The sequence below is a fragment of the Prionailurus viverrinus genome, chromosome B2, assembly GCF_022837055.1.
Source record: "Prionailurus viverrinus isolate Anna chromosome B2, UM_Priviv_1.0, whole genome shotgun sequence".
In the NCBI taxonomy this organism is placed as follows: domain Eukaryota; kingdom Metazoa; phylum Chordata; class Mammalia; order Carnivora; family Felidae; genus Prionailurus; species Prionailurus viverrinus.
In genome coordinates this window covers 30,513,481-30,531,484 of record NC_062565.1, presented here as the reverse complement: position 1 = coordinate 30,531,484, position 18,004 = coordinate 30,513,481, and the positions used below count along the sequence as shown (strand labels likewise).

Below are 18,004 nucleotides of genomic sequence, written 5' to 3'. Positions count from 1 at the left end.
AATAATTTGCAAAAACATGAAGCTTTTTCTTAAAGCGTGCCAGCTCCTTCAAGCCATGGTCCGTAGAGCCCGCGGCAGGCAGCCCCGAGCCCCTTTCGCAGGCTTGGCCTTCCAGCCCTCCAGCAGGGCACTGCCCAGGCACGGAGTTGGAAGGAGGAACTAGAATGTGTCAGGACCACAGGCGGAGGTGGGGCTGTGACGTGTGGGAGGGCGGGGCGGGCGGCAGGTGAGCTGCTAGGTCTCCCTGGCTCCAATCACTCTGGAGACTGAGCCATGGGGGGAAAACAGGACGGGGATGAGGCCTATGGTGAGTCTGAGGGCAAGGCTAGGGTAGAGGCCCGGGACCCTCAGAGGGAGGGGAGGCCGGCATGGGCCTGCTCTAAGGGAATGATGGCTGGGGCTGGCCCCAAGGAGAGGAGCTGAGTGGAGTTCTGGGTCCCTGAAGGGAGGGCCCAGAAAAGAGCTGATGGGAGGAAGTAGAACCAGAGTCCTTCGAAGAGGATTGGGTTTAGGGGCCGGGGGCCTTTGCTGAGGAGACTTTGGGGAGTGAAGCTGGGTTCACCATGAGAAGTTAGATGTGGAATCTGGGTCCCACAGGGCAGGGCCCTGGGAAGCAAAGCCTGAAGGGAAGGAGGCAGGGTCAGGGGTCTGAGCAGAAGGATGGGGCTCAGGGACTGGGAGGGTCTATGTGCTGCAGAGCTTGTGGTGAGGCCGGGGTCTGGCTCCCATCAGGAGGAATGGGGTCCCTGTGAGGAGGAGGAGTTCCAGCCTGGGGTCTCTGAGGGGAAAAGGTGCTAGAGGTCTGCCTGCCAGGGTCTCTGTGAGCAGTGACAGCAGGACTGGGGTGTGTTTGGGGGTCCCTATGAGGAGTTAGGGCTGTGGACCTCTGCGGAGAAGGGGCCACGGCCTGCCCCTGAGGTCTCTGTTAGGAGGGGGAGCCTTCTCAGGGTACCATGAGAGATCCAGGCAGGGGGGTTGGGAGGTTCCTGAGAATGGCAGGGTCCGAGGGGAGAGGAAGTAGAGAGCCTATCTGCAGAATCTCCATGAGGAACAGGGGCTAGGAGCCTGTCCCAGAGACCCCTAAGATTAAGGGTGGGGGGCAGTCTGAGAGGAAACTGGGACACAGCCTCTGGGACCCCTGTGAGCAGTAAGGGCTCGGAGCCTGCCTGCAGGGGTCCCTTGGGGTTTGGGGGTCTGAGCTCCTGGTCTGGAGGGGAGGGAACCCTAAGGGAGGGGCCTCCCAGAGGCATAGCTTGACCTCCTAAGCACGCTAGGGGAAGGAGCAGTAAGGACTCCCCAGTCAACTTCCTGGAGCAGCTTTGGGTCAATCATTGATCTCATATCCGAGAGCCATGGAGGGACAGAGTCCAGAGCACCTGGGGAAAACAGATCCCACCCCTTCCCACACTCTTGCCCAACCCTTCCCTCCTCTGTGCCCACACAGGACCCTAAGCTGCCTGGCCCCAGCTCCTCCCTGTGTGTACTCAGGGAGGACCAGGAACAGGACATGGCCACAATCTCAAACGGCCACAATCTCAACTGCCAGGCTCAGGTGTCACCCTGACCGCTCGTCCAGAGACTGGCAGGAGCCTGGGGTTCCTTGGGATCAGGGTTTACAGGGGCCGTCCATGCCCCGGCCCTGCAGGAGTTAATGCCTTTGGCTCCAGTTTCTTTCCCTATGGCCTTGGGCCAGAGGGTGGAGGTAGGGCCTGGGGCAGCTGTGGGGAGGGGCTGTGACCTCCCTGAGGTGCTCTAGACCTGTGCCCACCCTGGACTGGGTACAAGGAGGGGAAAGGGATAAGGATTGGGGCGTGAGAGCCACTGAGATGGCTTAACTCAGAGTCCCACATTCCAGCCATAGGGAGACACAAGAGAAAAGGGCCAGGATGGGGGCAGAAAGCAAAGGCTATTTCCTTGGCTGCCAGCCTTGAGGTATGAGCTGGAAAGAACCTGTTAAAGCCCCTTTTTCCCCTCCCTCCAAGGCCACCTTGGTAGAGTTCATGGTAAGCAGTCAGGCTGCTGACCAGGCCTTGATCCTACCTCTCCTGCTCTCCAGTTTCCTCTCCAGTCAGCCCTGCCCCTGTCCGTCTCCCCGCAAACTCCTGAGGCCCAGGAAGGATCCTGGGCCAGGGTAGGATAATGCTGTAAGGGAGGATGTGGGAGGGACAGGAGATGGGAAGAGACATTCACTCAGGGTCTCACTCTGCACTCCTCCCTGTGCCCCTCAGGGAAACCAGCCAAGTATGACCCCTCCTTTCGAGGTCCCATCAAGAACAGGTGAGTTTTGGGCACTGCCCCAACTGGTGGGGGGAGGGGGGGGAGGTTGGTTTTGCTTTGTATTTGCTGAAATATTGGTAAAAAGCTTATAAAAAAAAAAAAGAAAGAAAAAGAAAGAAAGAAGGAAATAAAACTCCTGCCCCAAGAGAATGGGGCCCTTGGGGGGATTCTTGTGTCTGGAGGGGGCACACGGGGGCTTCTGGGGTGCTAGTGATAGTCTTCACCTGGTTTCTTGACCTGGGAGCTGGCTACACAGGCCTTTGCTTTTTGGGAAAATTCATCCAGCTGAGCACTTACAAGTTGTGTACTTTTCTGTGTCATACTTCAGAAGAAAGTTTACTCACCGAGAAAAATGGTATTTTGTTCTTTTGTGGCCCCTGCCCCGACAAATGGAAACAAGTGCTTCTTATTTATTTCCTAGTGCCTTGTGAGAGGTTTTCTTAAAGAAATAAAATAAAAAGTACCCACCCTCCAACATCCCCCCACTCTCCAGCCCGTGACTCCTCCAGACCATACTCCCCACATCCCCTCTCCAAAAACTTCCCCCACTTCTCTCCCAGGAGCTGTACAGATATCGTCTGCTGTATCCTCTTCCTTCTCTTCATTCTGGGTTACATCGTGGTGGGGATCGTGGGTGAGTTTCCAGCTACGCTGTGCTGGGGCCATGGCTGGGGCAATAACCTGGGGAGGGACCATCCCCATGGCTCCTCCCCGCCCCCGAAAGTCCCTCCCTCCAGTGATTCATCTCTGCATCTGCTTCCAGCTTGGGTGTACGGAGACCCCCGGCAGGTCCTCTACCCCAGGAACTCTACTGGGGCCTACTGCGGGGTGGGGGCCAACAAGTGAGTATGAAGGAAGGAAAAGGGGACACACAGGAGGAGGTGAGGTGGGTGGTGGGCAGAGAACTCCAACACTCAAGCTCCAGAGCCTTCCTCTGCTGCCCACCCCCCACCACCCTTCCTGAATCTCACCACACTAGGCCATGTTGAGCAGCCTCCAATCCTGGGCACCTGGCTTCTGATTTCCGCCCCCCAAAGTAGGAGGCGGAGTCATGGTTAAGTGCATGGATTTTCAAGTTCAGAGTTTGGTATTTGAATCCCCAACCAGGCTAATAAGTTCTGGTTGTATGGCCTTGGGCAAGGTACTCAACTTCTCTGAGCTTTGATTTCCTCATCTGAAACACAAGGGTGATCCCCCAAGCGATGCCATCAGTTCCTCATGCTGGAAACTTTCAGTAAATAATAAAACCTTAGCAGTTACAGTGTGTGCTATGTTCCAGGCAGCGTACTTTGCACACACAAACTCATTTAATCCCTATGAAGTAGGTACTATTATATTACACCTGATGGAATTGAGGCAGTGGGCAGTTAAATGACTTGCTCAAGGTCATAAACCTCTTAATCATTTGTTAGCAATTTTGATGTTCAATTAACTCTGGGAAATCTTCTGGGTGGCCCCTGTATCTCCCTAGCCTGAGCTTCCTAAGGGCAGGAGCTCCGTGGTGTGTCTCATGGTATGGACCCGCCCCACCCCCGCCCCCCAGCTGGGCCCACTGTACTCTTGAGACACAGCCCTGGCAGTCCTCCCCTCTCCGCACACCTGACCAGGCCCTGATGCCCACACTTCCTTCCCTCCTGCAGAGATAAACCGTATCTTCTCTACTTCAACATCTTCAGCTGCGTCCTGGCCACCAACATCATCACGGTGGCTGAGAACGGCCTGCAGTGTCCCACACCCCAGGTCAGAGCCTGGGATCTGCCTCTGCCCAGATCTCCCCCAGGGTCTGGGTACCAGCCCCTCAGCATGCTCTCTGCCCCCAGGTGTGCGTGTCCTCCTGCCCAGAGGTCGCATGGACCGTGGAAGTAAACCAGTTCTCACAGAAGGTTGGGGAGGTCTTCTACACTGCAAACAGGAACTTTTGTCTGCCAGGGGTGCCCTGGGACATGGTGAGAGCTGCCTCCAATGTCATCGCTGTGGTCAAGGGGGAGCACATGGGTGGGGGTGAGGAGGAGTTGGGTAGGTGATTACGGTGGTGGTGGTGATGAGGAAGCTCACTCCTTCATGCTGCTCTGTGTGTGTCTGTATGTCCTCCCCCCACCCCCAGCCAGTGATCCAAAGCCTGCAACAAGAGCTCTGCCCCAGTTTCCTCCTGCCTTCCGCTCCAGGTGAGAAGCTGTGCTCCTTCCTCAGGCATCCTCTAGTTCTATGATTTTATTGCTCAGGTGAGGAGGGCAGACCCAGAGAGAGCCAAGTCATACAGCTTGCATGACAGAATTGGAATCGGCACGAGGTCTTGATCTTCCTGTGCAGCAGGACCCTACAGACAGACCCTGTGTCTGTTGTGCACCAGGCACCCAGATAGACACAGGGCAGATGAAACTGCTCCCGGCTTGAGCTACGTTTTAGGTGCAGAGATCAGAGGTGTTCACAAAGACACTGCCCAAGAATCAGAAATAGACCGGATGTCCATTCGAACGCACAAGCAAACGTGGCCGGGTGGTGGGATCACAGTCAACTTTTTCATTCTTCCTATATGTTCTTTTTTCCAATAGTACATGTTATTTTTTAAGAGAAAAAACTTTAATTATAGCATGAGAAAAGATATCTGATTCTCAATATAGATGCTATAAAAAGTATCTCAAATGAATGCTCCAAATCAGATCTGGATTCCAGCACTTTCCAGCTGTATGGTCTTGGGCCAATTACAAATCCTCTCTGAGCTTTGTTTCCTCATCTTAAGAATGTAAATGTCAAAGCCAGCCTGCCGGGCAAAGTCATTGTGAAGATGGAGATACATGCCTCTGTAGGCACATGATACATGCATCAGGAGATGGGGAAGGGGTGAGAAGGTTTCCTGGAAGAGGTGAGATGGATGGGATTTCTGGAGGGAGAACATTCAGAGAGAGGAGCAGGGAGAGCAGAAGCACAGAGGTGAGGGGAAACTGGGCTGAGCTCAGCCGGCAGGGGCCTTGAAGACTGGCCAGGGAGCATGGGCACTCCTGGGCAGAGCTCCTAGAAGTGTCTGAGCAGCAGAATGACCTAGAGCCCTGTAATGATGAGGCATGGTCTCCCTAGCACCCGCGTAGAGGGTGGGTGGAAGGGTGGCAAGGTTGGGGTGGAGTGTAAGAGTTAGGCCAGAGGAAATTAGGGTCTGAACCCAGCAGTGGCAAAGAGGTGGGGAAGGGGGTATTCAGAGACAGAGAAGGAAGCCTGGACTGGGCTCCCCGGGGCATGAGCTCTCTTTTGAGCAGCTGGAGGGAGGGTGAGAGTGGGGAGCAGCAAAGCCCACCTCTCCTCCCTTCCCTAAGCCCACTAGGGGGCTGGGTGGAGGCCAGAGGCTTTCAAAGGCAAAGCTCTGGGCCCTCCCACCCAGGAGCCCTGGCTCTCTCCCTCCAGCTCTGGGGCGTTGCCTTCCACTGTTGAACAGTACTCCACCTGAACTCCCAGGGATTTCCAGTAACACCTCCATCTCCCAGGGAATCAGGTGGGCATCCTCCTGCCCCCACATCTCTGTCCTGCACCCCTCCCGCACACAACCCCTCTGACTCTGTCTCTCCCCAACAGTGGTCTTCTTGACAGCCTCAATGCCCGTGACATCAGTGTTAAGATCTTTGAAGATTTTGCCCAATCCTGGTATTGGATTCTTGTGTGAGTCACCGATTCCGCTGCTCACTCCTACCCTTCTGCCCTCCCCGATCCTCTGTCCCCCACCCTAATGTCTGACACAGAAACTTTGGACAGGGGCGAAGGAGCCAGGGCCCCTGTCCCCAAACCCACCAAGATTTATAAGAGATAGGGGACTAACCTCTGGGAACATTGGGCATGTGAGGCATTTGGGGGCCTCTGAAGGGGAGAAGATTTGAGGTCTGACCCTCAACTACCTCACCCTGCCTCCAGTGCCCTAGGTGTGGCTCTGGTCCTGAGCCTGCTGTTTATCCTGCTTCTGCGCCTGGTGGCCGGGCCCCTGGTGCTGGTGCTGATCCTCGGGGTGCTGGGCGTGCTGGCATATGGCATCTACCACTGCTGGATGGAGTACCGAGTGCTGCGGGACAAGGGCGCCTCCATCACTCAGCAGGGCATCACCACCAACCTCAGCGCCTACCGCAATGTCCAGGAGACCTGGCTGGTGGCCTGTGAGTGCCCTGCCCACCTCTGGACTTCCAGCCACCTGAGGGCTGCCCCGGGCCATGCTGAGCCCTGGGCCTGACGGAGGCCCCTCTGCTCCTCTCCGCCCTCAGTGATCGTGCTGGCTGTGCTTGAAGGCATCCTGCTGCTAATGCTCATCTTCCTGCGGCAGCGGATTCGCATCGCCATCGCCCTCCTGAAGGAGGCCAGCAAGTCAGGGCCTGTCTGGGAGGGAGATGGGGTAGAGGACGGGGCGGGGGGGGGGGGGTGCAGGCATGGAACGGCAATGCTGGGAAGGTGGCAGGGAGCCCTGAAGGGGAAGGGCAGAATTATGCAGTGGTTAACACTGCCGTTTGACTCCTTTTTTCTGAGACTCGGTTTGCCCATCTATAAAATGGGGGTAATAATAGTTCTTACTTTGTAGGGTTATCATGAGGATTAAGTGAGTTAGTGTCTTGTCAGGTTCCCAGAAGGTGAAGCAGACCCTCCATTAGGAGGAGTGTTAGCTGCGGTGGTGGTGGTTGTGGTTGATGGGCGTTACAGCAGGAGCCCAGACACACGGAGGAGAAGTAGCAGCTTTTTCCCAACTAGGACCTCAAGAGACCATACTTTGAGGACCCTGTTCCCTTACTCTCCCAGAAGCTGCCCAGATGGCTTCTCTGTGATTCTAATTTCCTCCAAGGGTCCCTAGCGCCTGATTTATTCAATTCAGTTTGTTCAATGAGCACCTCCTATGTGCCCAGCCTGGGGGGACAGAGCAGACCCTGGCAAGGACAGAGGTGGGGACCTTGCCAGGGTCAGCCCCATGAGAAGCTGGGTGGGGGCTGGGGACCGGGGCCATGCTGGTAGACTATTCTTACCTTCTACAGGGCTGTGGGGCACATGATGTCTACCATGTTCTACCCGCTGGTCACCTTTGTCCTCCTGCTCATCTGCATTGTCTACTGGGCCATGACCGCCCTGTATCCTTTGTTCACATGGCCAGGTCCTCCTGGGGGGAGGGGAGGAGCAATACTCACCTATAAAATGCCTTAGTGCAATTGGAAGAAGGTGCCCCTTCCCCTGGGCAGACACAGGCCTGCCCCTGGACCGAGTTGAAGGAGTGAGCCCAGGCTGAATTCCAATCCTTTGTGCAGTGAACGACCTGCACAAGTACCTGGGAATGGGTCTCTGAGGAGGAGACCTGTAGAGACCGCCATGTGACTATGCTTTCCTTGACTCCCCTCTGGGTACCTGGCCACATCAGGGCAACCCCAATATGTCCTCTGGGCACCCAACACCAGCTTGCCCAGCTGCGAGAAAGTGCAAATGAATACATCATGCAACCCCATGGTGAGGGGACTTAGGGTGGACATGGAGGTATCCATGGGGGCGAAGTGACCTTAGGGGCCAACTGCTCCAAATCGCTCATTGTGCAGCAGAGACTGAGGACCAGAGAGAAAAAGGAGTTCACTCAAGGTCACACAACAGGCCCCCAGCAGAGCCAGAAAGGGAGCCAGCACTGGACTCCAGATCCAGTACTCCTCCTGCCGAGCTACCTCCTTATTCAGAGAAGGAAACTGAGGCTGGAAGAGAAGGCATACTGGCCCTGGGAAAGCTGGCTACCAGCACTTCCCACTCCTCCCCTGGACTTGCCTCTGCCAGGAGGACATCAGCTACTCAGTCTCCAGTCTCAGTCCATTCATCTGTAAAATGGAGATAATCCTAATATCTGTCCTCAGGGGAGCTGAGAAGATTAAACAACATTGGGCACATAAAGTGCTTTGAACAATGTCTGGCACCTGATAAGAGCTGACAGTTGTAGATGCGTTTTGTTTAGTTTTTGTTTTAGATAGGGTTCAAGCCCAGCACGGGGCCCAGTGCAACACTTGAACTCATGACCCTGAGATCAAGAGTGTGACACTTAACCGACAGAGCCACCCAGGTGCTCCAGTTTTGCTTAGTGGTTTGAAGTCTTTCTCCCTGGGAACATGGCGGCACCCTAGGCAAGAGGCAGGTGGGACTCGGCCTTCCCCACACTCCCTGCAGGCTCTCAGAAAGTGGCACTGAACTGCCCGCAATCTGCTGTCCTCAGAGCTTTCATGTGGCCACCTCATCTGAGCTGGGACGCACAGGCATCAGCTCACTCTGTAAAAGGGGAGGGAGGCTGGTTTACATTAGGGAGGACCCACCATGTGCCAGGCACTAGGTATGCAAAGCTGCAAATGACCTGGTTCTCGCTTTCGACTTGCTCAGGATCTAGCAGCAGAGACTGACACAAAGCCACACGAAGGGCAAAGTAGTTTATTTTCTTATAAAATTTCAAACACACGCTGAGCAATTTCAGCAATTATCAAGATTTTTGTCACATTTGCTGGACAGGGTGGTTTCTAAATTTCAGTTTCTTACTTTTTATTATGGAAATTTTCAAACACACACAAACCCTCAACTTCCCACTGTCCTGTTTCATCCATTCCTCCCCACCTCTGCAATTCTTTTTTTCTGGAGTTTTTAAAGGCAAATTCTGGACATGAGCGCCAATTCACTTGTAGACACATCAGGATGGATCTCCACAGATAAGGACTTTTTTTTTTAATGTTTTTATTTATTTTTGACACAGAGAGAGAGAGACAGAGCATGAGTGGGGGAGGGGCAGAGAGAGAGAGGGACACACAGAATTTGAAGCAGGCTCCAGGCTCCGAGCTGTCAGCACAGAGCCTGATGCGCTGCTTGAACTCACGGACCGCAAGATCATGACCTGAGCAGAAGTTGGACGCTCAACGGACTGAGCCACCCAGGCACCCCGGGGTTTTCTTGTTTTTTGTTTTTTTTTTTTTTAAGTAATCTCTATCCCCCAGTGTGAGGCTTGACCCTAAGATCAAAAGTCACATGCCCTACTGACTGAGCCCACCAGGTGCCGCAACAGATAAGGATTTTTAAAAAGCATAACGACTATACCATTATCACATCCAACAAGGTTAACAATGATTCCTTAATACCAGCTAATACCCAGTCTGTTCATTTTTGCTAGAAAGCATTTCAGTGGAAGTTGCAGAGGCTATTTTAGAGGGGATTGCTGATTGGGTGCCAAGGTGCTGGTCACACTGCCTTCACGCCATTAAGGCTCAGCCCACGAGGCCTGGATGCTCTTGTGTCCATATGGAGACTGAGGGACAACTAATTACTCTCACATGATAGGCAATCTGAACCCAACTTGAACCTGGAGAAGAATCTTCTGGAAGGAAATGGCTTCCCCAATTCAGGGAGGCTGCTACTCTGGGAGTGGCAGGAGTTGGCTGGGAATAACCCTACTCTGTCACCCCCAGGCCCAACCCGTGAACTCCTCATGCCCAGGACTGATGTGCATCTTCCAGAGCTACTCATCCACGGGTCTGGTCCAGCGTTCTCTCTTCAACTTGCAAATCTATGGGGTCCTTGGGCTATTCTGGACCCTCAACTGGGTACTGGCCCTGGGCCAGTGTGTCCTGGCTGGGGCCTTTGCCTCCTTCTACTGGGCCTTGGACAAGCGTCGGGACATCCCCACCTTCCCCCTGATCTCTGCCTTCATCCGCACACTCCGGTAAGCCTGGGGCATGGAGCTGGGAATTGTGAGCATGGGAGTCCAGGGGTCCTGGAGCTGCCTCTGACTACCTAACCCCTCTGCAGATATCACACTGGGTCGCTAGCCTTTGGAGCCCTCATCCTGACCCTTGTGCAGATAGCCCGGGTCATTTTGGAGTACATTGACAACAAACTGAGAGGTGAGCAGCTAGCCCCTTGGGGAGTGGCTGTCAGGGGCCAGTGACCGAACATAAGTCGTCCCCCCCCCCCCCCCCGCCCCTTTACTCCCAGGAGCCCAGAACCCTGTGGCCCGCTGCATCATGTGCTGCTTTAAGTGCTGCCTCTGGTGCCTGGAGAAGTTTATCAAGTTCCTAAACCGCAATGCCTACATCATGGTAAGCCCTCCTACACAAGCAGCCCCTTGCTGTGGGGTCCCTTGGCCCAGGCCCCTGCCCTGGCCCAGGTAAGCTGTGCACAGGTAACTCTGATCTTTCGACCTCACTCAGATTGCCATCTACGGGAAGAATTTCTGTGTCTCAGCCAAAAATGCCTTCATGCTGCTCATGCGGAACATTGTCAGGTCAGGCTGTCCCCCACCCCCATGATCTCCCACCCAAGGCCGGGTTCCTGGGCATGCTGTGCTCAGAGGGCCTCGAGCTTGGTTTAATGTTCTGCTGCCTCCATCCATCTTCAAATGTGACCCATTTTCGTTTTACATCTGACACAGCAACTTATATAGCCAGTCCTGTTTCTAGCTCTGCCAGTCCCCTCATGCCCGACCCACCCCAACTTCCCATACAGGGTGGTCGTTCTGGACAAAGTTACAGACTTGCTGCTGTTCTTTGGGAAGCTGCTGGTGGTTGGAGGTGTTGGTAAGAGCCAGGGCTGGGAGTTACAGGCACAAAGGGCAGGGACACAGGGCAGCCAAACAGGTGACCTCAGAGGAGGGATGACACTGACCTCCAGACCTCTCCCACAGGGGTCCTGTCCTTCTTTTTTTTCACCGGTCGCATCCAGGGGCTGGGCACAAATTTTGAGAGCCCCTCCCTCAACTATTACTGGCTGCCCATCATGGTGAGTGATTCCCTGGCTCTGCCTTGCAGTCCAGCAACCCCCAAAGGAAGTCTAACACGTCCTGTATCTTCCAGGTCTCCATCCTGGGAGCCTACGTCATCGCCAACGGCTTCTTCAGTGTTTTTGGCATGTGTGTGGACACACTCTTTCTCTGTTTCTGTAAGTAGACACCCTCTACCAGTTCCCCCAAATTTCAAGGTGCCAGATTGTTTAAGGTTTTTTGGAGACCTGGTGCTTTTAGAAACAGCAATTTTGCTAGTTAACAACAACTTTGCTAGTTTGCTAATTGGCAGGGTCCCCCAAGAAAGAACATTTCAAGGGAGAGGACTCTGGTACCCTTCCCTAACTAGAAGTTAGTCACAAAAGACTTCCCAGCAGATGGCTGTAGTGAGTGGGGATTTTCTTACCCTCCTACATACAGTTGACCATTGAGCAACACAGGTTTGGACTCCACAGATCAACTTAAGTGTGGATTCTTTTTGATAAATACAGTACAATACTGTAAATGTATTTTCTCTTTCTTAGGATTTTCTTAACATTTTTTCCCTAGGTTATTTTATTGTAAGAATACAATATACAGTATATATGACATACAACTTATGTCTTGTCTGTTTATATTATCAGTCCAACTTTGGATCAACAGTAGGCTATTAAATTTGGGGAATCAAAAGTCATAGGTGGATTGTTGACTGCACTGAGGTCAGCGCGCCCTGAGCCCATGTGTCGCTCAAGGGTCAACTCTACATTCAAGATTTAGTACCTACTCCAATCTGCAATACGCGATTGACATGCATTTTGTTGTTGTTAGCGTTACCACGCTATGAAATATTATTGATCACACTTTACCGATGAGAAACAAATTATATAACCTACCCAGTAGGTTACAAAATCTGACCCGAAAAGAACAGCCCGTGGCGTTGCAGCCTAAAACCAGGCAGCTTGTCTGGTCTTCCCTGATTTTCCGGGGAGTGGGGTGGCCCCCGAGGGTCCGCTCTAACGGTCTGTGTTGCGGCTCAGTGGAAGACCTGGAGAGGAACGACGGCTCCCTGGACAGGCCGTACTACATGCCCACAGCCCTTCTGAAGATTCTAGGCAAGAAGAACGAAGTGCTCCCGGGGGACAAGAAGAGGAAGAAATGAAAGATGCGGCCCTGATTCAGGGCTGCACCCCTCCTGTACAGCCTCCCAGCCTCACCCCTCCTTCCAGATCTCGATTTTGTAGTTTAAAAAAATTTATTAAAGGTTGATATTTTGTTTTCTCAAAAAGTCTGAGACTTTCATTCCCTCCATGACATTCGGTCCTTTTGTTTTTTTGTCGCTTTTTTTTCGCCACTAGCTCTTTAAAATAGGCTCCGCCCCCATGACGCGCCCTGGTGCCACGGCCAATCAAAAGGTTCCTGCGGAATGATGCCAGCCTCTTCTTCATCCCAGCCAATAAGCTGGGATGAAGTCCAGGTCACAGGCTCTGGGGCTTCAAAAAGAGCCAATTGGAGGGTCCAGCTCCAAGGCGCTAAAAGGTCATGTGAGGAGTCAGAGTGAGGAGTCAGCCAATTAGAGTCGCGGAAGTGCGGCAGGTGGCTCGACTCGAGACGGGTGGGGGTGGTGGGGAGGGAATAGCTAGCATTTAAAGGGCCCGGTCAGCTGACAGACGCCAGCCCGCGTCTAACCCAGGGGGCCTGGGTCTGGCTGCCCGGGGAGAGATGATGGCGGATCGAGCCGGACAAGTGCTCCTGGGCAGACCCGGGGACCCGCGGATGCCGGGGTTCTGGGGAGGCTGTAGAGTTCAGGTATTGGCCACGATCATCTTCCTGCTGCTTTTGTCTCTGGCAGAATCTGGCGCTAGGGCAAAGAATGACTTCAGCCTGGTGAGTCCCCTCGTATATCCCCATCCCCGACCCACGCGGGTGGTCTGTATCCAGCGTCTCCCGGGACGCGGGCTGCTGAGATCCCTCTCCTCCGAGGGACTCTCCCGCCGCTCTCGGACCCCGTTCCCTCCATCCATTCCCAACCCCTCTTCCTCAACGGGTCCTTGTCCTCTTGCTCTCTGAGTCTCCTCTTCATTCCAGCTCCTTCTCCAGCTCCAACCTCCCAGAAGGTTCCTTCTCCCCTCAGAGCCCTTCCCCCGCTCCGAGCCCCCAGCTTTGTTCCAAACTGTCCTCAGGTTCCCCCTTCCTTATTCTAGGACACACACCCCCTCCCACTCTGATTCCCAGCACCCCGTCTTTCCCAGGGACACTCGACTCGGAGCCACTATTCAACCGTCCTAAAACCTGACGTCAAATTTGTATCGATCCTTCCTCCTCCCTTTGCAGGTTCAGCCGCTGGTGACCATGGAGCAGCTGCTGTGGGTAAGCGGGAGGCAGATCGGTTCTGTGCACACCTTCCGAATTCCGCTCATCACAACCACTCCTCAGGGCACTCTCCTTGCCTTCGCTGAGGCCAGAAAAATGTCCACATCGGATGAGGGGGCCAAGTTCATTGCTCTTCGTAGGTCCTTGGACCAAGGTATAAAGATTCCTGAGTGGCAAGTGCTGGTGTTAGGCTGGATGGGTGGGGAGACTGACCTGCCCAAGGGCTCTTGACATAGGACCTCTGGGAAGGCTGGAGGCCTGAGTCCCTGAGGGGACTTAAGGAGGGAAGCAGTACAGACCAGTGATCTGGAAATTGTAATCACCTAGGGTTGAACATTCAAAATTTATTGAGCACCTGCTTATACAGGCACTGTTCTAGGTTGTGTGAATATGGCTGTGAACAAAGTAGACCAAAAATCCCTGTCCTCATGGGGCTTACATTGTCTGTGGGGAGACCGACAATAAGCATAATAAATAGGCGAGTTTATTTTTTGTATTGGAAAGGGATAAATATAATGGAGAGAAATAAAACAAGATGTTGCAGATTGGTTGCAATTTTAAATAGGTGACTTTTGAGTAAAGAAGGTGAGAGTAACCCTGAGGAAGAATGTACCAGGCAGATGTCACAAGCCTGTGACTTTTCTCCAGGAGAAAACTATTTGAGGAATGAGAAGGAGCTTGTGGGATAGGATGGAGTGAGCAAGGGTAGAATAGATAAGGTCAGACACGTAAGGCGGGGGGCGGGGGAGGCAGGTTTTTTAGGGCTCTGGGGCCATTCTAAGGCCTTGGGGCCCTAGCAAGAGGTGGAAATTAACAGGGAGAGGTAGAAAAGGCTTCGAGTGCTCACCCTGGATTTCTTCTCTTTTTTCTTTAGGCAGCACATGGTCTCCTACAGCCTTCATTGTAGATGATGGGGACACCCCGGATGGGCTGAACCTGGGGGCAGTGGTGAATGATATGGAGACAGGAGTGGTGTTTCTTTTCTATTCCCTCTGTGCTCACAAGGCTGGCTGCCAGGTGGCCTCCACTATGTTGGTGTGGAGCAAAGATGATGGTGTTTCCTGGAGCCCTCCCCGGAACCTCTCCTTGGATATTGGCACCGAGATGTTTGCCCCTGGACCAGGCTCAGGCATTCAGGTCTCTATCCTGAGATGGGTGGAGGGGGCTGCCCTTTGGAGAGTCTGGAAGATGCCCCCAATTAGACTTTTTCCCAGGGGGAAGGACTTATGAAGTCAGATTTTCTCTTAGATGGGATTCCTTGGAAGAAAGGGGCATCCTGGGAGGAACCCCCTTCTGAGGAAAGATAGAATTTTGCCATTGTCTTCCCATTTGGGGGTTGTACACAGCTTGGTGAGTGAGCACACCAAGCATGGGTTTAAGCTCCCATACACCTCTGTGGCTGGACCCCCTTGTTTGATGCACAACCTATCCGGTGTACACCCTAGATGTCCTAAAGGAGCTTATTCTGCAAGAGTTTCTTAATTCAGGCAGTGGATACTTATGGGATCCTCCCGGGACCCTCAGTACCAACGACAGAATTGAAGAGGACCAGATGTATTCTCACACTTAGGAGGTGATGGGTTCTCCTTCTCTACCTATGAGCTTCTACAGTGTCTCCCTCAGTGACATCCAGCTTCCTTCCCCACAGAAACAGCGGGAGCCGCGGAAGGGCCGCCTCATCGTGTGTGGCCATGGGACACTGGAGCGGGATGGGGTCTTCTGCCTCCTCAGTGATGATCACGGTGCCACCTGGCGCTATGGCAGTGGGGTCAGCGGCATCCCCTATGGCCAGCCCAAGCGGGAAAACGATTTCAACCCTGATGAGTGCCAGGTCAGGAGTCCATGGGCTATTCCCCACCCACTCCACCGGCCCTGCCCTCCAGAGCACTATTTCACTCACAGACCCAGGATTTGCCCTGCCGCCTCCCTGGGTCTTCCTGAAGCCATTTTCTCTCTCTTCAGCCCTATGAGCTCCCAGATGGCTCAGTCGTCATCAACGCCCGGAACCAGAACAACTACCACTGCCATTGCCGAATTGTCCTCCGCAGCTACGACGCCTGTGATACCATACGGCCTCGCGATGTGACCTTCGACCCTGAGCTTGTGGACCCTGTGGTAGCTGCAGGAGCTGTAGCCACCAGCTCCGGCATTGTCTTCTTCTCCAATCCAGCCCATCCAGAGTTCCGTGAGTGTCTGTTGGCGGTGGGGGGGGGGGGGGGGGGGGAAGGGGGGGGTCGTCAGGGGAGCTCCTTTTATCTAGAGAAGGTGTGGCCACAGACCCTCCTTTTTCTGACTCTGCTGCCCTCCCCAGGAGTGAACCTGACCCTGCGCTGGAGTTTCAGCAATGGTACATCATGGTGGAAAGAGACAGTCCAGCTGTGGCCAGGCCCCAGTGGCTACTCCTCACTGGCAGCCCTGGAGGGCAACGTGGGCGGGAAGGACCAGGCCCCCCAGCTCTACGTCCTGTATGAGAAAGGCCGGAATCAGTACACCGAGAGCATCTCCCTGGCCAAAGTCAGCGTGTATGGGACACTCTGAGCTGCACACCTGCCACCAGAGTAGAAGGCCCTGGACTCAGCCTTCAGAACCATGGGCCCGTAACGGGTCTGCTAGAGGTGCCTAAAAGACAGTTCCACCTGCCTGTAGACTGTAGCCTTTTGCAAAATCGATTTCTCTTTGACAGGGAAGTCACTCTTTTAGGACTACAAGCCTGGCTTCTTCCACACGGGGTATCCTGCCCTCACTTGGGAGCACATCCCTTCCACATCATTGCTGGCTCTGGCCCCCTACCCCCTTCTGCCTTCCTAGGGCAGTGATTGGTCCTTTTTTTAGCTGGGGTTAGGTAGGCCTATGGAATTGGATATATTTGGACTCAGGGAACTGGGGAAGGCTGAGCTTCCTCTTTAGGGTAAGATACTGGCTATGGAGCAGGTTGGTGAAAGTACTGTAAGGGCAATATTTGGATTCAGGGTAAAGAACTAGGTGTGCCACCCACCTAGACTATTTATAAATTGAACTATTTGTAACTTAACGTTTTTAATGAAGGAGAGTGAGCACTTGTAATGTCTCTGTGGTTCTGTCCATGCAGATGCGTGTTCTTCACGTACACTTGTAAGAGGCTGGGAATGAGCTCTGTGGAAGAAGCTGCTGTTGCCCATGAAAGTCGCAGCACTTTGGCAGTTAAATCTTCTTTTCCCTTTCACATCTTCCTCATCACAGAAAAACAGATTCATCTTCATAGGTGTCATGAGGAGTAGCAGGGGGAGCCCCATGAGATATTAAGCAATCTGCTCTGTTTTATTTTATTTTTTTTTTAATTTTTTTTTCCAACGTTTATTTATTTTTGGGACAGAGAGAGACAGCATGAATGGGGGAGGGGCAGAGAGAGAGGGAGACACAGAATCGGAAACAGGCTCCAGGCTCTGAGCCATCAGCCCAGAGCCTGACGCGGGGCTCGAACCCACGGACCGCGAGATCTTGACCTGGCTGAAGTCGGACGCCTAACCGACTGCGCCACCCAGGCGCCCCCTCTGCTCTGTTTTATATCTGAGATGGAGTGGGATACTGTCTTCCATCAAGCCAGGGGGCAGGTGTGTAAAATGCAGATGGAAAGCCTTTCCCAGGCCAGCCCAGCCCAGCAGAGAAATAAGCATTGTGACAATTTACCTGAGAAAATAGCACCATCCTAAGGCAGATGCTATTAAAAGAACAGATGAGTGGAAGAGCCATGCCTTTACTCCATGTGGCAAGAAAATACAATGCCTACATAAGCTTTGGTGGTCCGAATCTCAAAGACTCGGGGCGCTGGGTGGGTCAATTGGTTAAGCATCCTGACTCTTGGTTTCAGCTCAGGTCATGATCTCACGGTTCATGAGTTCAAGCCCCACATTGGGCTCTGTGCTGACAATGTGGAGCCTGACTGGGATTCTTCTCTCCTCTCTCTGTTTCCTTTCCTTTCCTGCTCATGTTCTCTCTCTCTCTCTCTCTCAAAAAAAAAAAAAAAAAAAAAAAAAATCTCCCTTTTCCTCTACCCCTCCCCCCTCCCTCAATAAAAATTTAAAAAAATGAAAGAATGTCAAAGACTGAGGAATAAGGGTCACATTGACATACAGTTGCAGTTTATTTTACTTTCAACTTCCTTCTCTAAGAAATGTTAGGATAATTCATTCCATCAGAAAAAGTGAAAAAATGGAATAATCTCACTGTATATGAGGATATGGTGTAATTTAATTTTGTTATATTTTATCCAGAATTTGTGGTCAATAATGTAATACTTTAATTTTTTGACTTACAGACATTTGTGAAAACAAAGGTAGAGAAAATGGGTTAATGAACCCCGTGTACATCCTATGTATCCAACGTTTGCTTCTTATTTTTTCTTTTTCACTTTGATTTTTTTTTTGAGAGAGAGAGAGCGAGAGAGAGGTAGAGAGAAAAATCCCAAGCCAGCTTTGCACTGTTAACACCAAGCCTGACGCCGAGCTTGATTCCACAAACTGTGAGATCATGACCTGAGCCAAAACCAAGAGTTAAATGCTTAACCAATTGAGCCACCCAGGCACCCCTCTTTGTTGAAATACTTTGAAGCAAATATCAGACCTTGTGACATTCATCCCTACCTTTTTTCCTTTTTTATTT

At 52.8% G+C, this 18,004-nt stretch overlaps 2 protein-coding genes across 3 annotated transcripts; both read left to right on the top strand.

The window, feature by feature from the left end:
• Positions 1 to 252: 252 nt before the first annotated feature.
• SLC44A4 (solute carrier family 44 member 4) lies at positions 253 to 12,251 on the top strand. 2 transcript variants are annotated; one of them, XM_047859373.1, is made up of 21 exons: positions 253 to 307; positions 2,229 to 2,277; positions 2,838 to 2,911; positions 3,041 to 3,119; positions 3,918 to 4,017; positions 4,098 to 4,223; positions 4,382 to 4,442; positions 5,674 to 5,761; positions 5,842 to 5,925; positions 6,175 to 6,410; positions 6,516 to 6,615; positions 7,272 to 7,364; positions 7,632 to 7,734; positions 9,708 to 9,961; positions 10,048 to 10,142; positions 10,234 to 10,337; positions 10,449 to 10,522; positions 10,744 to 10,814; positions 10,922 to 11,016; positions 11,091 to 11,175; positions 12,034 to 12,251. In XM_047859373.1, the coding sequence occupies exons 1-21, from the start codon at positions 274 to 276 to the stop codon at positions 12,153 to 12,155; spliced, it is 2,127 nt and encodes a 708-aa protein (XP_047715329.1). In that variant the 5' UTR covers positions 253 to 273; the 3' UTR covers positions 12,156 to 12,251. The 2 variants fall into 2 exon arrangements, with proteins under 2 accessions (XP_047715329.1, XP_047715330.1); XM_047859374.1 differs by lacking the exons at positions 6,175 to 6,410; positions 6,516 to 6,615.
• Positions 12,252 to 12,624: 373 nt separating this feature from the next.
• On the top strand, positions 12,625 to 16,561 carry NEU1 (neuraminidase 1). Its single transcript, XM_047860438.1, has 6 exons — positions 12,625 to 12,880; positions 13,328 to 13,520; positions 14,241 to 14,503; positions 15,015 to 15,197; positions 15,329 to 15,551; positions 15,678 to 16,561. Exons 1-6 carry the CDS (start codon positions 12,716 to 12,718, stop codon positions 15,902 to 15,904), a joined length of 1,254 nt encoding a protein of 417 aa, XP_047716394.1. The 5' UTR covers positions 12,625 to 12,715; the 3' UTR covers positions 15,905 to 16,561.
• Positions 16,562 to 18,004: the final 1,443 nt, after the last annotated feature.

Bases quoted from the DNA above. Each gene is read 5' to 3' on its own strand.
- NEU1 (XM_047860438.1), top strand. From the start codon at position 12,716: ATGATGGCGGATCGAGCCGGACAAGTGCTCCTGGGCAGACCCGGGGAC. The intron at 13,521-14,240 runs GTATAAAGATTC...TTTTTTCTTTAG, and splicing joins TCGTAGGTCCTTGGACCAAG to GCAGCACATGGTCTCCTACA. The intron at 15,198-15,328 runs GTCAGGAGTCCA...CTCTCTCTTCAG, and splicing joins TCAACCCTGATGAGTGCCAG to CCCTATGAGCTCCCAGATGG.
- SLC44A4 (XM_047859373.1), top strand. From the start codon at position 274: ATGGGGGGAAAACAGGACGGGGATGAGGCCTATG. The intron at 9,962-10,047 runs GTAAGCCTGGGG...ACCCCTCTGCAG, and splicing joins GCCTTCATCCGCACACTCCG to ATATCACACTGGGTCGCTAG. The intron at 10,143-10,233 runs GTGAGCAGCTAG...CTTTACTCCCAG, and splicing joins CATTGACAACAAACTGAGAG to GAGCCCAGAACCCTGTGGCC.